At 41.9% G+C, this 13,189-nt stretch overlaps 3 protein-coding genes across 6 annotated transcripts in view; 1 reads left to right on the top strand and 2 right to left on the bottom strand.

The window, feature by feature from the left end:
• LOC117585601 (eukaryotic translation initiation factor 4E type 2) overlaps positions 1 to 13,163 on the bottom strand; it is a 47,340-nt gene extending 34,177 nt beyond the window's left edge. The window contains exons 1-3 of one of the 4 annotated variants that reach the window (XM_034275147.1): positions 12,910 to 13,160; positions 12,514 to 12,833; positions 10,776 to 11,235 (exon numbers count right to left, since the gene is read on the bottom strand). In XM_034275147.1, coding sequence (XP_034131038.1) covers positions 10,776 to 11,235; positions 12,514 to 12,551 — 498 coding nt within the window. In that variant the 5' untranslated portion in view covers positions 12,552 to 12,833; positions 12,910 to 13,160. Of the gene's footprint in view, positions 1 to 5,028; positions 5,776 to 10,775; positions 11,236 to 12,513 lie in introns of those variants that run through there. The other 3 variants (XM_034275148.1, XM_034275149.1, XM_034275146.1) reach the window with 3 other exon arrangements.
• On the bottom strand, positions 5,543 to 8,406 carry LOC117585599 (syntaxin-1A). Its single transcript, XM_034275144.1, has 2 exons — positions 7,468 to 8,406; positions 5,543 to 5,775 (listed from the first exon to the last, which is right to left on the bottom strand). Exons 1-2 carry the CDS (start codon positions 8,337 to 8,339, stop codon positions 5,757 to 5,759), a joined length of 891 nt encoding a protein of 296 aa, XP_034131035.1. The 5' UTR covers positions 8,340 to 8,406; the 3' UTR covers positions 5,543 to 5,756.
• On the top strand, positions 11,306 to 12,417 carry LOC117585598 (UV excision repair protein RAD23 homolog A). Its single transcript, XM_034275143.1, has one exon. It carries the CDS (start codon positions 11,388 to 11,390, stop codon positions 12,351 to 12,353), a length of 966 nt encoding a protein of 321 aa, XP_034131034.1. The 5' UTR covers positions 11,306 to 11,387; the 3' UTR covers positions 12,354 to 12,417.
• Positions 13,164 to 13,189: the final 26 nt, after the last annotated feature.

Raw genomic sequence — 13,189 nt, 5'->3', positions numbered from 1 at the left:
ATGGCAGAGAACAAGTGATGGGAGAGCAGCGAGGATAGACAGACAGACAGTCAAGTCAGTTGCACAAGTGGACAGGGGAGTGAGTAAAGTGCAAAAGTTGAAATTATGTCAAATGACATTATGTGCACGCCTTGGAGTATGCAACGATAATTTCGAGGGTTCTTGTTTTTTAATGAAGTCACCTGCCTCGCTCTCCCTCTCTCTCAGGCTCCTTGTGGCTGGAGTCTAACTTTAAATCAAATTTAAAGCTTAAAATCTACGAAACAGAATGCATCTTTGGCAGAATTCACCGTTTGTGCGAGGCCTGTTGGGCGGGCAAATACTCTGTCAGATATCACCGTTGTATCCCTCTATTTCTCTCTCCCTCTCTGTCTTTGTGTGCATCTCTTTGACAATCTGTCTATCTCTCTCTTTCGCTTCTCACCTGAACATGGAAATTTGTGCAGTTGGAAGGAAAATTTTCACGAACAACTTAATTAAAGTAAAGAGGCAGCATGGGGAAAGGTGAGAGACAGAGTCAGTGTAGACTGAGACGGAAGCAAAGGTGGCGGTAAAAGGTGCCAATCAACGGCCAAATCAAATTACGTAAAAACCAGTTTACCGTTACGGCAAACACTTTTCTTCAGTTTCTCAAGTATTTTCAGGTTTTATTTCGTAGAAAAATATATTTCATTAAAACAAAAGACACAAAAGAGAATCGAAATAACCATTCAAATTTAGAGTTTGAGACTTTTTCTTTACACACTTTCTTTCTGCTCCATTCCTTCTCTTTATTCGCCACTCTTTCGCTCTCTCACGCTTGGTTAACGGTAATTTCATCTTCTCTTGTATATGTGGCTGGAAAAACGGCAAAAAAGGAAATTGAAGGTGAAGCCAAGCGAATGGAATTTAAATGTGAGAATTTTCCTCGTTTTTCGTCTGAACAAAAAAAGAAATATGAAAATTTCGCCAAAAGCCTCGACAGCACACAAACCCTTTCGGACCCCCATCCATTTCAAGCACCACTGTAGTTCTGTGTCCAGCTTTTAGTGGGTCAGGTTCTGCCCGCACCGCTCGCTACGAGCCTCAAACAGAACTCATTTCATTCGGTTTTTCCTTTATTTTCGGTTGTTCTTTTTTTAATGCTGCAGCAGCATTAAGTACACATATAATTTGGCAAAAACAAAAAAAATCGGGAGCGACAGGAGCCCTGCTTTGTTGGAGTACATAAAAGTAGGCGAATGAACTTTATCCGAAAAACGGAAGAGCGAGACGTACGAAAAAAGGGTCAAGCCAAGGGAACTCCCTTTTAAAATGTGTACATACAGTACAGGCTGAGACATAGATAATGTTGTGAGAAATTAAAACCCCAATCCTTCTTCTGCTTTTTATTGTCATACCAATCCCATATCAGTATATACTGCTTTGTCATGCTTGAATTTTATTAGCAGTATTATACTGCTTGCTAGTCTTTGTTTATTTAGTAGTTACTGCTTGATAATCTTATATTTCGCTTGGCTTCCTTTCATTAGAACCTTAGACTTTTTATATCAAATTTAAGCTTGTGTTTTTTTTGAGAAATGTTTCAAAAACTCTTCTACAACCATCTACACAATCAAGATTAGTCCAATAACATTAGCACTGACATCTATGTGTGTGCATAAAATTAAACTAAAATAAGCAGATAATCTAATTTTATGGTTTGTTGAGTTTATTCATCCAAAAGATGTGCATTAAAATTTAATTAGATTTTAAGCTAAAACAAAAACATTTTAAAACTCATTAAAATGCTGTGGAACACAATTTTGCAGATTCAACTAAATGGCAACACATCTACACGTAAGGATGCATGTTTACATAGTAGGTATTTTAGTAGGTCTGTATGTATAACGGGACAATGTCCAGTTATGATGGCGCCCTTGGGTTCCCAAAGCCCATGGCCCATCGTCTATTGTCCATCACACACCTCCGACGCTCCGCCGTCACATCTGTCGTTCCATGAAATTTGCTTTCAATTAACAAATTGTTTCGAAACGAAGAGGGAAAATCGATAAGTAACGACGACTGGCTTTTCATGTACCTTCTCTAACCCAACCTATCCTGTAATGCCTTTCTAATTTTGTGGTTTAGCCGTACGAGAACCCAAACCACAGCACGACCACGCCCAGAATTTAAAGGAGTGCAAGAAGAAAATCCAAAAGTCAAAGGAATTTTATGGTATAATGTTGCATGAAAAATGCAGGAAACGGGATGCAGGATGCATGCCTCCTCCTCTGCCGCTTCTACTTCCATTTCCTTTATGCATGAAAAATTCCTGACTTGGTCAAAGAAAGGAGAGAAAACTTTCCCCTTCCCCAAAGCACCAGCAGCGGCGGCAAACGGATGGCCAAGTTTTCCAGAGATAGAGAGACAGAATTGTAAGTGAATCTTGGGATGACAAGAACTTTCTCACGAAACTTTTGTGTTGAACTGAAATTGAGAGATGACTTCATGTCAAGGAAACACTCCTACAATACAGATGTTCCATCTACAAATATATATGCATGTTGAACCCGCCTCAAAAGTGCTACATCAATAAATCAAGTTCTTAGGCAGACAGACAGACTGATAGTGTCAACCTACTCCTACAATAAAAATCTGGCAACAAATTTGTGAGTCACCAAACAAACAAAAATTAAATAAAAGAAGCAGATAACTTGGCAGAAACGGCGAGAGGAATCCCCTGTAATCAGGCAACACGGAATCATGGCGGAAAAATAAGTTTCTTGCTTCTTGGATTTGGCAACAAATCAAAACAAGAAGAGAGAGAAATGGATACAAAGTGTAATGCATAAATATAAAGAAAATACAGATAAATACGACACATAAATTGATTTGATGACTCTGCAGTATATTGACTTCAGGGCGGAATGGCACTGCAGTCAAAGTTTGATGGAATAAGAGCAAGTAGTGGATTACTTTCAAACAACTCTAATGAGAAATGATAAAGCAGTGCGTAAAAACTGTAGTGCAAGAAGTGCAAACATTCTGTCTGGCAATGTCTAATAAAGCAGTGAACCAAACAGACTGACAACGGAGAGCACAAAACAAAGAGAGAAAAAAGTGATCAAATTGATTCAAGGGTCGCTGATACCGCTGCGAACATTACATGCATGTAGACTACTGCTTCCCAAAGTCCAAACTACCTTTGCACACCTTCCATACCCCGCACACTCAATGCTGCTGCGGGCATTTCAGCCATATGGGGGGTGAGCGGGGGGTAGCCTGGGAAAAAACACAACAAAAGCAAACACAATGCCATGTGATAGACAACAACCCGCACATAAGGGCAAAGACATTGAAAAAATACATGTTACACGACGAGTACGTAACAAGCTGCAGTCAGGCCGGCAGGCAGACAGATGTCATTCAAGAGACAGAGAGAGAGAGAGAGAGCGAGAGAACGGAACCTGAAACTTTTAATTGCATTTCTATGGGCAAATTCTCTTTGCTAGCCTTACTCTCTCTGTTTCTCACTCTCTTTTGCCTTGAATCTCCTTCCATTGCTCAAATGGCAGGCAGGGGCCCGAACTGGCCATCGTTTGTGTTATCATTTACAGGTGATATATGAATGATATCTCTTATCTATAATGATAATGCTGATGATTCATTCATATGTCGACTTTTTCACAACTGATTTGTATTCCCTTTGGTGGTTTGGTTACTCCCCGCATGAAATGCAACCACAATTTATTATCATTTAATATCCAATTGAAGCCGAATGCAAATACATTTTTCCATCAACCCCGACAAGAACCCCCATACGCGCGTGGGAGGGTGTCTGATACAATGTCCGACCGATGACTCAATTCTAGAGTTCCATTCCGTAGCCGGGAATCCATTGGCATGTTCAAGTCACATTAGAGGGAGCGTTGCCGTCGCTGACAGGAAGTGTGTCTGTGAGTGAGTGGGGCAATGATGCATGTTAAATGAACCCAAAAACTATCATAGATAATGTTCGGAAATGCTTAGAAATTAAACACGCAAGAGGCACTCTGGAGCGGCGCTGTTTTCGAAGAGGTCAATGATGGCAAAAACATGCCATACATAAATATATACTCTAAAAATATGAAATGTTCCATTATGGATTTACAATCAATATATTCAATGACTCTTATATTAAATGATTAGCTCTAAACCGTTTTAAAAGCACCCAAAATCTATAAATAAAACTTAAACACACTCGGATCTCTGATCTCAAGTGTTTGCGTTTGCGAATCTCTCTTGTCATGAGATCATCGGCACAAAAAGAGGCTTTAAATGTACTTTTTTATTTTTCTAGAAATATTGTATGAAAAAAGTCACAGTCGTTCGAATGATGCATCCAACTGGGGAATTCATCTGATGAGCTGTATATGTACAATCACCCAATATAAATCCCATTAAAAGCGCACTAATAATGCAATTGAGATTGATATGAGGGAGAAAATGTGACATACTGAGAACATTTTCTAAAGAGTAATTTCTAATTATTGAAACTATAAATATTCATTATCATTTGGCCTGAAATAAGCGGCATTTAAACGCATTCTTTTTTTATTGCAGAATTTATTCGGCTCTATTTAAGTATTTTCCCGGAACTCTAAAGAAGGTCTATTTTTATATTGTGACAAAATGTCAAGGGTAAAACAGCACACGGGAGAAATTGAGTTAAAAGAGTTATTCACTGTATCATGATTCGTTAACTTTTATTACCATCAGCGTTGACCTTTCCATTGCAAATATAATATGGATATCTAAATATAGGATATCCCTCAGTCGAAATATACACTTTCAATCCCCAAATGTCAGACAGAACAAAGGGCGAGCATTCATTCATTCGATGAGACGAATGCAGGCCCCAAAGGTTACATCAAACACGACCTTCGACAATTACTCAATGCTGAATTTCCTCTGGGAATAAATTAAGCGTAGAGAGCATACACAGACGAGAGTAATTTTGCAAAAATTGCCATATAAAAATATATATGTTAAATATTGGAATAATTAATGCGGACTCGGTCTACTCACCTCAACTCTGGGAAATGAAGCAATGCAGCTGTTTGTTTTTTTTTTTGTTTTTTAACTGGAAGGCTAGGATCAAGAACTCGTGACTGGAAACTGGAAGCTGGGTGGTCGATGGCTGCTGGGATGTTGAAAACACTGGCGGTGGCGGCTCTGCGAGGCTTTTTGACGGGCGGAGTCGCGTTTATCAGGGGCTTTTTCTTTTGTTGATTGCATTTAGAATGGCAGTTTGATTGATTGACATAATACGATTAATAAATTTATTGTTTCTTTGCTTTTGTTTCCACTGTAACGCGATTTGGTGTTTAATTTTTTTGATTTAAGTGCTGTTTGTTTGCTGTTGTTGTTTGTTGCAGGTGCTGTTGTTGCTGTTACATTCTCTATGTTTCGTTTGGCAAAAGTTGAAAGCGTAACAAAAAGTAAACGTGCAAGCATTATGACCATTTTCCACATTTTCCTGTGACTTTTCTTTTGGTGGGGGTCTTTTTCTATCTGGTGAATTTGTCGGTTAATTACTTTCCTCTGGTGCATTGAATTTATATTTCCTACTTAAAGCGAAAACATTTCTCTTTTTTCGTGTGTTAACCTAAATCATTCATCACATAACTCACATTACAAATGGCAATTAAATATATGCGTATAATAGTAGTAGTTTGGTTTTTTTGTTGTTGTTTGCATTGGTTTCTACAGTTATAGAATACATGGATATAGTATGCAGGATTATGCATGCCGCTCTATTTGCTTGCTTGGATACTGTTTGTGAATTCATGATTGTTTTTGTTTTGTTGTTGGTGTTTTTTTAAATCATTTTTTGAAGAATGCCGCATGCCGCAGACGAAAAGAGTAGTGTTGGATGAGGTAAAAGCATTCCAATTGTTAGTTGTTGATGTTACGGAGGTGGTTTTGGTTGGGAGGGAAGGAAGGAAAGAGATAAAAAGTAAAATTGTGTTAATACAAACAAAAGAAAGCAGATAAATGTATTGTGTGTGTTCGAAAGAGTGTTTGAGTGGGTGTTAATGCAATGAATCAAATGAAATCATATTTTAAAATGTGTCAAAGTTTTCTACTAAATTGGTTTATATTTTCAAGAAAATGCAGTTTCAAAATTTCAAAGTGTTCAAACAGGTTTATCAGGAAAATAAATACAAAACGGAAACGTTGTTAAATGCAGGAAAATAACTCGTTTAAAGGGAAGTGAAAAAAAAAAACTTGTTCAATTGTTTGAGCTATAAAAAATCAAGCTGAAAGATCAACTATAGATTTAAGAGTGTTTACTGTTTAATTTGAGTCTATGTGTTAACAGAGAGAGCGAGAGAGAGAGAGAGAGGGAGAGAGAGAGCTTTACGTGAGAGTTTTGTTAATTTTAGCAAGGCATTCCATATATGTTTGCAGATCTGATCTCTTAAGTTTCTCTCATTTTTTTAAGAGAGTTTTAATTGTTTTTTTTTTCATATTTTCTTGAGAGTTTTCGGGGCGGGCTATTTATCTTTTAAGTATAGCATATTTGCATGTACGTATATATTCATATATACTTAATATTTTCATTCAATAAATATATGAACAAGGTGTTAAGTAAATAGCAGTATAGTAATCGTAAATAGTCAATATAGTTATTATCTCATCGCATAATAAACAATTTTTGCTCTGTGTGTGTGGGTGTGTGTTTAGAATAAATATTCAAGAAGTTAACTAGAGATTTTGTTGTTGTTGTTTTTGTTGCAAGTGAATCAATGGCTGGTGTGGTGTGTGTCGAGTGCATGAATGGGTGTGACTTTGAGTGAATGTTTCTACTTTTGTGAAACTAAAAACAAAAACTAAATGCATTTAAAGTTCATGGAAGAAGAAATGAACAAAAAAAAAACAAAGAAATCAAACCGAGATTCGTTAATCTTTCATGTTTTGTTTTTGCTTCGCATTCTAACAATAATCAATTAAATTTCATGTTATTGTTATTTTCGTTTTTTAGCAATTACTTTTTAAGATTTGTATCTTTATAATCGTTTATATACTATAGATATTGAGTGTTGGCTATATCTTTTTTCTTTTGAGTGTATTCGTGTGTGTTTGTGTGTTTCTGTGGCTCTTGAGACTCTCTTTTTTCGTTTTTTATTTGCTTAGAATTTGAATGAAAGTCGTAACTAATTATACAGATTTGCACATGTAATATGTATTTATTGTATTAGCTATATAATTTGTATAATTCGAGTCCTAAATTGGGTTCTCTTTTGCTATTTTCTCACTGGTTTACATTTTATATATTTCTTTCGTTTACCTTCGTCATTTTTCTGGGTGGGACATCGATCGAATCAAAATGAATAAGTGTACCTATGTATGAATGAATGAATGAATGCATTTTGGGTATGTGTGTGTGTGTGTGTGTTTTTGTTGTTGTTTTTGTTCGTTAAGTAATTGCATATTTTTAAAGAATTAGAAAAAAACATTTACATGAAATAACTGCTAACATATGAGGCCGCTAAGATGCCCAATACAGTGAGGCATATCAGTATCATGATCTTCTTTCGTCGCGCTTTACTTTGGTATTTGAGCGCCTTCTTGGTATCCTGAGTTGCCGTCTGCACATAGTCCATAGCATGCTCCACATGGTACTCAATGCGATCTATCATCTCGCCCTGCGACTCCACCAGCATGGCCATATCCATGAACATGTCGTGCAGCTCCTTGATGGATGTCTCCAGCTTCATGATGTCCTGATGCCGTGCCTCGATATCCGCCAGCGTCTGTTTCGCCTGCTGCGTCTCCATAATGATGCCCTGGGTGAACACCGATGAGTTGCCCTCCTCCAGCATCTTCTCCAGCTCATCGTCGTTGGTGGGACGACCGGTGATCTCCAGCTGACGCTGTATTCTCCCCTTGCAACGCTCCCGATAGTCGGTCTGGGTGCGATTGTATTCCGTCATGACCTCCACAAATTTACGTGAGAGCGTCGAATGTTGGGTCTTGCGAATACGCAAATCTGCCGTTGATTTATTCTGTTGCTCCTCCTGTTCGATATTCTGTTCGATGCCCTTGAGTTTGCCTCTGACGCGATTTGCATTCTTCTTGATGTCGGCCATCAGGTCCTCGAGCTCCTGTTTGGTCTTCTCGTCGGTTTGTGGGGCCGACAGAATGGCCGAATGCTTCTTCTTCACCTCCTCTACATTGTCCTGCACCTTGTCGATCATGCCACGTATCTCCTCCACTTGTGAGAAGAAATCATCCATGTAGGAGTCATGTCCATCCACATTGACTGCCACATCTTCCGATTCCTCATCGTCCGATTGGGCGGCATGGAGGGCTGCTAATCTATCTTTTGTCATTTTGCTTTTGCTTTTCCGTTTACGCTGTTTATCTTCTTCCTCTTCTTCTTTCTTGTTTCACTTTGCTGCTTATTTTGTTGTTGATATTGTTGTTTTTTGTTGCGTTTCTTCGTTGTTTTGTGTGTCAAAAAAACTGTTGCAGTTGGTGCTTAATTTTTTTTGTTTTTTTTTAGAGCTTTACGTAAGCTTTTCGTTACGCGGCGTCAACGACTACGATTAGCAGTTAGACGTTAACGCACACACACAGGCACATGCACACATGAACACAAGCTCACCCGCTGTCACACACATACGCGCAAACATACACACGCGCGCGGAGTTTTACTTTTTGCTTCTCTTTATATATATTTTTTGCAGCGTTTTTTTTTCTTTCTGTGTGGCTCAACTTGTTTGCACGTTTTTCCACTGCCTACGACGGAAGGGAGGGGTAGACCTTTTATTGATTTTCCGTTGATTTTCGTGGCCGCAACAACCGATTTTCTTTTGCCACAATCTATCTCTTGCGTTTGCTTTTGGTTTTGTATATACTCTTGTTGGTTATATACTTCACTGGCACTTTTTTGCTGGTTTTATTATTTAATATTATTATTTCTTGGCTGTTTATCTTCTTCTCCCTCTCTCACGTTTGCTTTCGCGCTCGCTCGCAAGCACCTCTTCAATGCCAGGCAGCAGCTAAAAAGCTATTCACAGTAGCAACAACAAATGCTGCTTAATTATTGTGACTCACGACGGCACGGCACACAGGGAGCAGATATCGCGTTTATTTTGTTGCTATTTTCCGTTTAAGAATCACAGAAGATTAAGTACTCTTTTTTTGTTTGTTTCGCTTCACGCACACGAACACGCACGCGACTTACGGGTGTTTTGCAGTGGTAAGGGGTGGGGCGCTGTTGATCGTGTCGTCACTCTTGCAAGGACTCCTCCTTCTCTTGTTTTTATTTTATTCACGAAATGCAGCAGTAGCGGCTGTGCAGCATTTGCATGTGGAACACGTTTGTGTGAGTGTCTCGGACTGCAGTATATTTCGGGTGTCCAAAAAAATACCGACAACGCGACGCGTGCTGCCTTGGGTGGACAGACAGGACAGGGAGAGGCTCGACTCCAGCTCCGGCTTCCAAACACAAAAAATCTCTTAAAATGGGCAAAAAAATCGATTTCTGCGCAAAGCTCCAATTCTCTATCTTCTTCCTCCTCTTCTTGTTCTTGTTCTTCCAACAAGCACGCTGCGAGAGGTGAAGGGCGGGCGGCGATACGGTGGGCGTTATTTGTTCTTTCTCTTTTGCTTAGCTTGTTTTATTTTCGTTTGTTGCGAACGAATTCTCGTCGCCGCAGTCGGTCGGTCGGTCGGTTGGGTGGGCGACGGCGGCAGCGTATGATATGAGACGACCTCCTCTCGCTCTCTCTCTCCCTCTCTTGATGATGTCTTGGGTTACTTTTTGCTGTTGTATGGGTTGTTGTCGCCTCTATTGTTTTACCCGCACATCGCTAAAAAGCACACTCGACGCGTTTGCTGGCTCTCGGCAATCTGAAACATGCGTCGCCATCCGGCGCAGCCAAGACCGTCCCCAACAGCCCCAACAGTGCTCTTTCTCTTGTTTTGTATCGGTGTGTATGTGGATGGTGTTAAGAGTGCGCCGAATCTAATACGGGTTTGCTCTTTGTTGCTTTTCCTCTCTTGCTGGTGGCGGCGGCGGTGGATCCCACGGACTTCTGGGTGCTCTGGTCCTGCTATGTTTTACAACTGCCTTGTGTGCTTGTATTTCGCCTCTGCGTATATCGGTATTTTATTGGTTCACGCCGGCAAATTCGAAATGACTTTATTGCACTTTCGCACCGTTATGCTTTCGTAGTTTTAGACGCATTCACTTTTTTGGGTTAATTGTTTGTTACCGTAACATTTAATTGCATGCGCGCTGGCAAAATTGTTAATATTTTCAAGTGTTTTTGTTTTCTCTTTTGCTCGGCATTTTCTTGTTTTCACTTTTACTGCAGCTTACTAAGAAAATACCGAATAGCGCCTAACAAAATGCACTAAAAATGACCACAGTGTGGCTGTAGCACGTCAGCAACACCACAACAACAATTCGCAGCAGCACTGGTTTGTTTGTGGAATCCATTCGCGACCGCGACCGGACAGGAGAATCGGCATGCGCAGGGATTTTTATGAATGAATCGCACTTTTGTTTAAACGAATTTCAAGCTGAAAAGGAACTCGCTAATTGGGAGTAATATTGGGACAAAAGTGTAAAGAAAAATAAAGATTTTTAGCGGGCAGGGATGCCCGCTCGATCAGTGGTATGTTATACAGCACTGATGATAATAGGGCGCCCACCAGGCATAAATTCAAAATTTTGCGAATCTTGCTCGCTTGCACGGTTTCCAGGTCGCAAATAAGTAAAATCAAATAGAAATGAAATGCAATTGCCGCTCACTTACCGGATACTTTGTCTGCAGGACTATGCCGCATATCTCGTCACCCACCAGAAATTGCTCACCCAGCATCGCCATGCAGACATTCTCCCAGGCACGTTCGATTTTGTTTTTACGCAATCTTATCACCCATTGGCCGCCTTTACTATTCGCCGGATCCTCCCACATCGGTTTGATGCCCTGTTTGAATAGGGACAGTTCCCGGTACGGCTTCAGGGACGTCGGCCTGATCAGATGCGAGTAGAGGGACCACCACTGCTGGACACTCGCACATCGTCCGACCACGTGCAGCGATTTGCTATAGTCCGTCGCTGCCCGCTGCGTCCCCTTCCGCGAGAACCAAAGGCAGTATGTGTGCTGCAGGCGATTCTCGTTGGGCCCCACCTCCAGCGGCGGTAATTTGTCCACATCTATTTCATTCTCCACATCGCTGTCATCACTGTCCACGATGTCCGGCCAGACTTTCCTGCAATGCAAAGGAATTAATAATATTTTATAATAGTTTTGATTCAAGTGTCAGGCGTCAGTCAGGCAATCAGTCCAGTCAGTTTTTTCCCATCGGAACAATTCCAAAATCGTCACAACAAATTCATTTAAAACATTTTTCTTGAGGCTAAAATGAAGTTATCAATTCGCACACTCGACCAGCGCGTCCTCAGCCTTGAGATGGATGAGCGGCAGAATGTGCTGGCGCTGAAGGAGAGGCTGGTCAGCATGCCGGAGGTCTCGCAGTCCGTGGAGAATATACAATTGATTTACTCGGGCCGCATCATGGAGGATGGCTTGCCCCTCAGCGAGTACAAGATTGACGAGAACAAGTTTCTGGTGCTGATGGGTAAGCAGGGGGTACAACAGGTACCGCCACAGGCACCACAAGAGAAGAAGTCGCAGAAGCCAGAACAGACGGGAACGGTGCCTAGAATGGCTCCTGCTGGAGTTGCTGCCGCTACAGCTGCTGGCAGTTCTGGGAATCCACCGCCCTCGCTGTCACCAAACGATGAGACGATCCAGCATCTGATGAGCATGGGCTACGAGGAGAAGTCAGTGCGTGCCGCTCTTCGTGCCAGCTTCAATCATCCGGAGCGTGCCATCGAGTATCTGATCTCGGGCATGCCAACACAGACCACACCGTCACAGGGCGGCAGCGGTGCATCATCAGCGTCGGTCAGCGTTAGTCCGTCGGTGGCCGAAGCGGCCCTTAGTCTGGCACCACTGATGTCCGATCCGCGCTTCGCGCAGGTGCGCGAAATGATACGTCAGAATCCCGAAATGCTGGAGGCGGTTCTCGCTCAGATCCGCACCTTAAATCCGGATGTCTTCGAGGCCATACGCAACAACCAGGAGGAATTCATCGAGATGATGAACCGTGAAGAGATTGAAGACCTAAACGACGCTGCAGAGTTCCCACATCTGGCGGAGGGCGGGCAGCAAGCATCTCTAACAGCCGAAGAGACAGCTGCCGTGGAGCGTTTGATGGCATTGGGCTTCCAGCGAGAACTGGCCGTGCAGGTCTACCTGGCCTGCAACAAGAACGAAGAGCTGGCCGCCGATGTGCTCTTCCGCCAGTCCGAGGAGGATCAGTGATCCTCCGCTCAGACCATTGACCAATAAACAGACCTGGGGGCTGTAGTGGTGCATAAGAACATAACCTAACAAACGCATCGGCCAATGGGCCAAACTGGCAGAGAGAGAGGGAGATGTGCGTGTGTGCTGTTGGCCTAATTTAGTGGGAGATGCCACTTACGATTCGTATTGTTTGGTTGCAACCTTTTCCATGCTCATCTTTGATGCTTTGCTGGGCTCTGCGGATACTGGCACTTGTCTACTGCTGCGTAGTGTTTGGTCCTCCTCCTGGCTCTGGTATCTGTGGATCTTCCGACTGCTGGCTGCCGGAGCGGTGGCTGTTGCTTGGATTTCGATAATGATGATGCTGCTGCCGCTGCTGCTGCTTCTACTTCTATTTTGTGTTTGGCCCTCTGCCTCCTCTGATGGCTGCGATGACTGTGTTTTGGCCTTTTGTTGTACTTGACGGATTCTTCTTTCAATATTTTAGCTCCTTTGCTGCTGAAATAGTTTTGCGAGCAGTGTTTGTTTGTTTGTGTGTGTGCCGTGTGTGTGCGTATGAGATGGATGATTCTACCTTCCACACACCACAAAAATACGTCTATGGTTTGTCGCCTGGGTGCCTGGGTGGGGGGCCGCCGCTTTGAGTGGGGAAAGGCGCTGCTATCTGGTCACTATTCCGTTGTAAACAATTGCAAATGTGTTTGGCGGCCAATCGTGACTTTCATGGATATTCCTTATTTTTTATTTGATTCGTTTTGCTTTATAGCGCTGCAGTTTTGACGTTTCTTTTTGTACACAACATGCGTCCAATTGGGTTCCACTTGCGGTCCACCTTCCACGCGGCGCTGTCAAAA

The sequence above is a fragment of the Drosophila guanche genome, unplaced genomic scaffold, assembly GCF_900245975.1.
Source record: "Drosophila guanche unplaced genomic scaffold, DGUA_6, whole genome shotgun sequence".
In the NCBI taxonomy this organism is placed as follows: domain Eukaryota; kingdom Metazoa; phylum Arthropoda; class Insecta; order Diptera; family Drosophilidae; genus Drosophila; species Drosophila guanche.
This window is presented reverse-complemented; position numbering and strand designations above follow the sequence as displayed.

Bases quoted from the DNA above. Each gene is read 5' to 3' on its own strand.
- LOC117585598 (XM_034275143.1), top strand. From the start codon at position 11,388: ATGAAGTTATCAATTCGCACACTCGACCAGCGCGTCCTCAGCCTTGAG.
- LOC117585599 (XM_034275144.1), bottom strand. From the start codon at position 8,339: ATGACAAAAGATAGATTAGCAGCCCTCCATGCCGCCCAATCGGACGAT.